At 42.8% G+C, this 9,121-nt stretch overlaps 1 protein-coding gene across 1 annotated transcript in view; it reads right to left on the bottom strand.

Moving 5' to 3' along the window:
• Nucleotides 1-9,121, bottom strand: part of PCSK6 (proprotein convertase subtilisin/kexin type 6) — a 404,303-nt gene that overhangs the window by 134,030 nt on the left and 261,152 nt on the right. Inside the window, exons 9-10 of the mRNA XM_007959931.2 lie at nucleotides 3,142-3,242; nucleotides 580-683 (exon numbers count right to left, since the gene is read on the bottom strand). Coding sequence (XP_007958122.1) covers nucleotides 580-683; nucleotides 3,142-3,242 — 205 coding nt within the window. The remainder of the gene's footprint in view (nucleotides 1-579; nucleotides 684-3,141; nucleotides 3,243-9,121) is intronic.

Genomic DNA, 9,121 nt, shown 5'->3' with positions numbered 1-9,121 from the left:
CTCAAACAAGTATAATAAAATTTCCTCTTAAAACACATTTCTTTGTGTTTTAAAAAAATGAGTCAACCTGCATGGAAGGATGGACACAGGGAAGAGGTAACTATCAGGAGGAAGTGGGAGGGGAGCTGTTGCATTGGGGTAAATTGTAGTCAATGTCATGAGACAAAGTGTATGTGAATTGTTGTATGGAAAGTGAATTTGCTCTGTAAATTTTCACCCAAATCACACACACACACAAATGTGAGTCAACCTAAAGACAAATAGTAAGGGACAAAAATCATGGCATTTAGGAAATCAGGACTCTAATATTAGACTTCTGGTTTCTTCCTTAATGCCCATGCAAGGCTCTAGGGTATTTTTCATTCTTCAAATTTTATTTACTTTGGTGTTGTTGAGTAGGATACTTTTCTTAAATTGCTGCATACTTATTTTAAATTTTGGTGATATAAAACTAATGTCATTTGGGGCTTCCTTTTGGGAAATTCATACTACCCATTAACATTGATTCTAGGGGGCCCCCTGAGGGCTGGCCCGGGTGTGGTGATATACTGGTCCCTTCCAGACCACGAGGCACTGCACCTTTGTGTCCAGCACCATTGATTTTCCAGTCATTTGCCTTCAGGTGAGCTGGCCTGGATGTCTTCACCAGCAGGTGCTGAACATCCCTCCAGGTTAACTGGTTGCTGTAATGACATAAGGACAGACAGGTCAGACAGTGAAGGCCCCGTGGACTCATCGAGGTGGTGCATGGGAGCACTTCCTCAAGTCTGGACTTGAGAGCCCCTTAGGCCCCTGCCTGCATTCTTTGTGTTGTTGTTGTTATGTGCCATCGAGTCGGACCCGACTCATAGCTACCCCTCCTTGGGTTGCCGAGGCAGTATCACTACGGAAGTAGATTGCCCAACTTTCCTTCCGAGGAGTGGCTGGTGGGTTTGAACCGCCAGCCTTCTGGTTAGCAGTCAAGTGCTTTAGGCACTACGCTACCAGAGCTCCCCTGCATTCTTTAGCAATGGCTTATTTTACAACCTCTTTGTACAGAATAGTTTCCAGCAATCAAATCCTGAGATAAAATAGTACAATGGATAACCTGAAATCCATGAGCATTAAAACCAATCCTTGCTGCCAAGCTCTGCTTTTCGCTTGTACAAGAAAGTTTGGAAGTATAAAGAAGGGAATTTTTAACATCCCTATAAATATTTATTAAATATTTGGGGGGTTATTTTTCACCATAGGAGCCTTGGTGGCACAATGATTAAGTGCTCACCTGCTAACTGAAAGGTCAGCAATTAGAATCCACCAGTTGTTCCATGGAAGAGAAGACCTGATGATCTGCTCCAATGAAGATTACAACCTACGAAATCCTATGAGGTATTTCTACTCTGTCATAAAGGAATTGAGTCAATGGCACACAATAATAACATTTTTCACCATAATGAGGGACTGGTATAGTGTACAGGCATATTCTTGGACCATAGTTGGCCCAGATCCCACATACCTGCCACTGACCTTCTTGCTGTCTCCCAACCTCATTTCATCCATCCAGTTCCCAGGCCTTTGCCTGATACAGGTTGACTAGTGTCATCCCTTTATCTACTCCCCTTCCTGTGAGCTTCCAGGCCAACCTCATCTTTTACAGGAGGATTCTAGAGCCCTGAGTACCTAAAGGTCTTGCATTGTGGTCAAAGATTGGTCACTGACATGGTGTACCACCTATGAGTGTATGATCTGGGCATGTGACTATGAGTCAGTGGGGCCCACTAACAAAGGATGGAAGTCTGTCTTCCTGAAAGCTTGGAATTTAGGGGCCATGAAACCTAGGCTTCAGTTAGGACAGAATGGGTCCAGAAAGGGTGAATGTGAAAAACCACTTAATTGTGAGGAAGTGCTATTTTATTTTTGACACTAGTAGTAAAATCACAAACACAGTTATATGGAAAATATATCCAAGAAATGGTAGTGAAAAAGTTTTTTTGATGAAGAAGGGATTGATAAAATGTCCTAAGACTGTCCCAAATGGTGGGACCATCTTTGAATAATTTTTATACCTGAGGGTCTTTCTTCATTCATGTTACACACTGTCTGCAGATGCTCCCTGCACTCTCTGGGAGCTTCTCACTCAAGACGACCTGGCTTCGCCCTGTTTCCTTCACGGACTAGTGGACAGATCTGGAACACAACCCTGCATGCATAAGCAGCCAGGGATGTTCTGTGATGCATTAGCAACTCCAGTCTCTAAATCTCCAAAAGCAGGCCTTGTGGCTCCCTGGATATAATCTGTTCCTTACTTGACCAATCCTATAAATTAAAATGCTGTAAGCTGATTCTGTTTCAAATGAGGATTGCTTGATTCACCACCTGCAAATTCCTGGGGAAGAGCTAGAATGAGGAGGAAGATAACTATCAGTGTTTTCCTATGCTCACAACGCCAAAGCTAATTGGGCAATCTGGCACAAAGCCAGGTTTGTTTTCTACCTAGTTTTAAGCAACAGAATTCTTTGCATATTTCCAATCAGGAAGGGAAGAAAATACAGAACAATGAATCATTAAATATGTGAATGCAATTTTCCACACAAGTAACTGATTATTTAGAATTTTAAAAAGAGCCTTGGGATACAGGAGCCAATGTTTTGTCCTGCAAATTGAAAATATTGAGCTGTTCCTTTGTTAAACTGGTAGCCTTTGAGCTTTGTGCCCTTTTGTCTCATGCAAATCAACATGCAAACATCCATAATTACAAGTATCCAAGCTTCTTAATTATTCTTTATGAATTATTTGAAATCATCTATGACAAACAGCTTCAGCAAATGGCCATTTGTTCCGAGTAGTTTTGATGTCTAAAGTACAATTTGCTTTTGACCTCAGTTTGATGTGCAGTTAACACTTATTTCTCTCTGACCCCATCCACACTAACAACTTTAGAGTTTTTGTTTGGCTTATGACACACAAAGCATCACCATTTTATTGGCAATTAACGTACTAAAGCTCACAAGGGGAAGTATGGCAGCCTTCAGTACGACTTTCGTGTGTAGTATAGAATGGGGAGCAGGCTGGGGGTTCTTGCCCATCCAGTCCCCTGTAGTCCTATAAAGGGCAGGAGGCTGTGAGCTTTAAACAAAACAAGGGAAAGGAAGTGGGACTTACTTTGCTTCCAAAGCCAAGGCAATGATGCCCGCCACCATAGGGGCTGAGACTGAGGTCCCTGTATGGCCATCAGTGCAGCGTTGACGCAAGTCCGTGGTGACCTGGGTGAAAGGGCAATGTGAGAGAGGCTAGCTTAGCTCTTAGAAGTTAGAGGTATCAAGATGCTACTCACTGACAGATGTGATCCCCTGAATCCTAGGAGCAGAACAGGCATTGCACAAAAACATGTTAGCAACCAAGGGTTTCAGAAATACCTATCGTTATTGTTGTTAGGTACCATTGAGTCAGTTCCAACTCATAGTGACCTTACGCACAACAATGAAACATTGCCCAGTCCTGTGCCATCTTCACAATCTTTGATATGCTTGAGCCCATTGTTGAAGCCACTATGTCAATCCATCTCATTGAGGGACCTCCCCTTTTTCTCTGACCTTTTACTTTACCAAGCACAACATCCTTCTCCAGGAACTGGTATCTTCTGACAATATGACCAAAGTATGTGAGAAGAAGTCTAGCCATTCTTGCTTCTAAAATGCATTCCAGCTGTATTTCTTCCAAGAGAGACTTAATTGTTCTTCTGGCAATATTTTCAATATTCTTATTTAACAGAGAGTACAGGTACTTCTTTGAGGAATACTGAAGAAATATCTGAACTCTCTGCTAACTTGCTTTGCTTTCATTTGCAAGATATGGATCCACCAGACAAGGAGATAAGGCAGAGGGAAGATCTGCACGTGGAAGTCACATGCTATATGCGAGCTGTGAAAACAGATAAGTTCACTTCATCAAGATCATCAAAGTGCATACCCAGGAATGGAGGCAAAAACAAGATAACACAAAGTAGGGCTCTCTACACCCTTCTCCTGGGTCTCCTAGTATTGAGCCTCACTCACCAATGCCCTGAGAATAATCACAGGCAAGACTATCTGTCAGAGCCTTAAATTGTGACCCCACATGTCATCCCACAACCTCAAAGCAGCTAGAAATGGACTGTGTGCCCAGGTGATCTCGAAGAGCATTCCTGCCCCTGGCCAGAGGGTCACAGATCTGGCTTTTCAACAAAAGGTATTGTTTTAAACTGCCAAGTTCATGGTAATTTGTTACAGTAACAATAGGAAACTGATGTACCCACTGGTATAGATTGAATTGTGTCCCCCCAAAACATGTGTTGTCATGAAGAAATGCTTGTGATCATTAGCCATTGTTGTTGTTGTTGTTATGTGCCATTGAGTTGGACCTGACTCATAGCAACCCCTCCTTGGGTTTCTGAGGCAGTATCACTATGGCAGTAGATTGCCCAACCTTCACTCTGAGGAATGGCTGGTTGGTTTGAACTGCCAGCCTTCTGGTTAGCAGTCAAGTGCCTTAGGCACAACGCTACCAGAGCTCCCTCATTAGCCATTAGAGAGATGCAAATCAAAACAACAATCTCACTCCACCAAGAATAGTAAAGTTCAAACACACAGAAAACAACAAATGCTGGCAAGGATGTGGAGAGATTGGAACTCTCACACACTGATGGTGGGACTGTAAAAAAAAAAAAAAAGGCATAACCCTGTGGAAAATGGTATGGCATTGCCTTAAAAAGTTGGAAACAGAAATATCATATGATCCAGCAATCCCACTATTGTTATTGTTGTTGTTATGTGCCGTTGAGTCAGACCCAACTCATAGTGACCCCTCCTTGGGTTTCTGAGGCAGTATCAGTACCAAAGTAGATTGCCCCATCTTCCTTCCGAGGAGTGGCTGGTGGGTTTGAACCGCCAGCCTTCTGGTTAGTGGTCAAGTGTCTTAGGCACTATGCTACCAGAGCTCCCACTACTAGGTACATATTATAGAGAAATAAGAGCCATGCCACAAATAGATATATGCCTACCCATGTTCACTGTAGAATTATTCACAAAAAATGGAAACAATTTAAAAAAATGGAAACAACTTAAGTGCCCATCAATGGATGAATGAAGCAAACTATGGCACACACAACAGAACACTATGCAACATCAAAGAATAATGATGAATCTGTGATACACCTCATAGAAATAAGTCAATCACAAAAAGACAAATATTGTATGAGATTATTATGAAGCTCTGGTGGCATAGTGCCTAACACATCTGACTGCTAATCAGAAGGCTGGTGGTTCAAACCCACCAGCTACTCCTCAGAAGGAAGATTGGACAATCTATTCCTGTAGTGATACCACTTCAGAAACCCAAGAAGGGGTCACTATGAGTCAGACTTGACAGAAGTGACTTTTTTTTTTTTATCATGAAAAGTCAAGAAAATGTTTATGCATAGAAAGAAACTTTCTTTGATGGTTACCAGGGATGTGCAGGTAGAGAGTAGACATGTATTAACTTGGGTGAAGGGAAAGGCAATAGACTACAAAGTGGAGGTCAGCACAGTATGACCAGGGCAATGGAAGACACTGACTGGGACCACAGAAGGTCCTGGGAAGAATGGGAGAATAACATAGAACAAAATTCAAAATCATAAAAAAGACCAGATTAAGTGGTCTGACAGAGACTGGTAGAACTTCTGAGACTATGATCCTTAGATACTCTCCAAACCTGGATCTGAACCCACCCTGGGGATCACCTTTCAACCAAACAAGAGACAGGCCAATAAAGTGAACAATAATACCTGTGAGGAATGTATTCCACAGAACAATTAACCACATAAGACCCAAAGGGCAACCATTTGCCCCAAAACAAACCTCAGAAGGCAGATAGGGGCAGGAAAGAAGGATATAGGGAAGTCAGGGAGGAAGGGGGAAGAATGCTGTTACACTAAGAGAATTACAACAATTGTTACAAAACAAAATGTGTATAAATTGTTGAATGGAAAATTAATTTGCTCTGTAAATTTTCATTCAGACCACTATTGAAAAAAAAAAGAAAAAAGAAGAAAGTTCTGTAATTCCTAACCTCTATGCCTGTGGTTAGGAATTACAGAACTTTCTTCTTTTTTCTTTTTTTTTTTCTATAGTGGTCTGAATGAAAATTTACAGAGCAAATTAATTTTCCATTCAACAATTTATACACATTTTGTTTTGTAACAATTGTTGTAATTCTCTTAGTGTAACAGCATTCTTCCCCCTTCCTCCCTGACTTCCCTATGGTTGGGAGCTCTGGTAGCATAGTGGCTAAGACACTTGCCTGCTAACCAGACGGCTGGCGGTTCAAACCCACCAGCCACTCCTCGGAAGGAAGGTTGGGCAATCCTACTTCCGTAGTGATACTGCCTCGGAAACCCAAGGAGGGGTCGCTATGAGTCGGGGCCGACTCGACGGCACATAACAACAACAACAACAACAACATGCCTGTGGTTAGGAGCTCTGGTAGCATAGTGCCTAAGGCACTTGACTAACCAGAAGGCTGGTGGTTCAAACCCACCAGCCACTCCTCGGAAGGAAGGTTGGGAATTCCTACTTTCGTAGTGATACTGCCTCAGAAATCCAAGGAGGGGTCGCTATGAGTCAGGGCCAACTCCATGGCAAATAACAACATAACAACATGCCTGTGGTTATAATCCTATTTGGGAATGAGTTGTCTTTGTCATGTTAATGAAGCAAGATTAAGGTAGGATGTGTTTTGAGTCAATCTGTTCTGAGACATAAAAGAGATTGAACAACCAAGTGAGCTAGCAGATATGGGTGAAGAGAGATTGCAAGCCACATGAAGGCAGTCCAGGTGCAGAAGCTCAAAGAGACAAGGCCCTTCCTCAAGAGCCAGGACTTTGAATTTGGGCTTCTAGCCTCCTAATCTGTAAGAAAATAAACTTATTTGATAAAGCTTTTTATATACATTTGCTTTCATGACATAAGTTGCAATCCCCTCAATGTAACACTCTTCCCACTTCCTTCTTGGGTTCCCTATACCCATTCATCCTTCTTTCCTGCCCCTACTTGACTTCTGAATTTTGTTTTTGGACAAATGCTGTCCTTTTGGTCTTCTATAGTTGATTGTTCTGAGGAGCAGAGTCTTCATGGGTGTTATTGTTCACTTTATAGACCTGTCTATTGTTTGTCTGAAAGGTAGACTCCAGAAGTGGGTTCAGTTCCAGGTCTGAAGAGTGTCTAAGGGTCACAGTCTTGGAAGTTCTACCTCTCTATCGGACCAGTAAGTCTGATTTTTTAATGAGTTTTGTTCTAAATTTTTCTCTCACTCTGTCCAGGACCTGATATGGTCATCCTGAACAGAGAAGTAGGTGAGGGTGACCAGGTACCATTTAGTTCTTTTGGTCCCAGACTAATGGAGCTGTGGTTCATGTGGTCCATTAGTCCTTTGATTAAGTTTCCTTGTCTTTGATTTTCTTCACTCTTCTTTGCTCTGGATGAGGAAAGAATAATAGTTGTATTGTACATGAACACTCACAAGCTTTTAAGACCCCAGTAGCTACTCACCAAAGTAGGACGTAGGTACTCTTTACAGACTATGTTACGCCAATTGACCTAGATGTCCCCTGAGGCTATGGTCCTAAGTCCTCAAAGGCAGTGGCTCAGTCACTCAAGGTGTTTGGCTACAGGTAAGAAATTTGCATAAATTTGTCTCCTGTATGCTCTACTATATACGGAAATATATTTGTAGCACATACAAATACATACATAGAAGTATCCTCTGCCAAACCTATATATATGTTCATGGGTATACTCCCACATGCCATCTGCCTTAATTCTCTAGTGCTGCTATAACATGGATATTACAAGTGGATGGCTTTAACAGAACTTTATTCTCTCACAGTTTAGGAAGGCAGGGGGATGAATGCACAGAGCAGCAGCCAGGCACCCAGGTAAGAGGAGGGAGGGACCCAGGCCCCACCCTCCCAGGCAGGAAAGCAGGGTGTGCAGGGGAGAAGCCAGAGGCGATGACAGAACAGAGCAGTGCCAGGCATACAGGTAAGGGGAGGGTGGAGAGATTTCGAACAGCTAAGGGAGACAAACTTGTCTGTCTGTTTGTCATACTATTGTGGCTTGCATGTTGCTGTGAGGCTTGAGGCTGTGCCACTGGTGGTTTCAAGTGCTGGCAGGGTTGCACATGGTACACAGGTTTCAATGCAGCTTACAGACAGAGACAGACTAGGAAGAAGGAAGAGGCTATCCACTTCTCAAAGAATTGGCCAGGTAAAACCTTATGAATAGCTAAGAAATACTGTCTGATACATTACTGTGCAACTTTGTGAATAGCCTGGAAACATTATCCAATACAGTGCAGGAGGACAAGCCCCTTAGGTCAAAAGGCTTTCAAAATACAACTATGAAAGAGCTGCATCATCAGAGTAGGACCAACCTTACTGATATGGATAGAGCATAGCTTTCGAGACCTCCGTTTGCTGACAATGTTGTTTGTTGTTAGGTGCCATCGAGTTGTTTCCGACACATAGCGACCCTATGCACAGCAGAATGAAACACTGCCCAATCCTGCACCAGCTCCGTGATCCCTGCTATACTTGAGTCCATCATTGCAGCCACCATGTCAATCCATCTCGTTGAAGGCCTCCCTCTCTTTCATCGACCCTTCACCCTACCAAGCATGACATCCTTCCCCAGGGAATGATCCCTTCTGACAATATGACCAAAATAGGTGAGACGAAGTCTGGCCACTCTCGCTTCCAAGGGGCATTTTGGGTGCACTTCCTCCAGAACAGATTTGTTAAGTTCTTTTGGCAGTCCTTGGTACTTTCAGCATTCTTCACCAGCACCACAACTCAAAAGCATCAACTCTTTTTTGGTCTTCCTTATTCATTGTTCAGCTCTCACATATATACGAGGCGATTGGAAATATCATGGCTTGTGTCAGGCACACCTTAGTCCTCAAGGAGACATCCTTGCTCCTCAGCACTTGAAACATTTCCTTCGTAGTTGACCTTCTTAATGCTACACGTCGTCTAATGTCCTGACTGCTGCTTCCATTGGCATCGATTGTAGAACCAAGCAACATGAATTCTTTGACAACCTCAATCTTCTCTCCATTTATTGTGATG

Source organism: Orycteropus afer, unplaced genomic scaffold (assembly GCF_000298275.1).
Source record: "Orycteropus afer afer isolate SDZICR_OR568_19922 unplaced genomic scaffold, OryAfe1.0 scaffold00019, whole genome shotgun sequence".
NCBI classification, from domain to species: domain Eukaryota; kingdom Metazoa; phylum Chordata; class Mammalia; order Tubulidentata; family Orycteropodidae; genus Orycteropus; species Orycteropus afer.
This window is presented reverse-complemented; position numbering and strand designations above follow the sequence as displayed.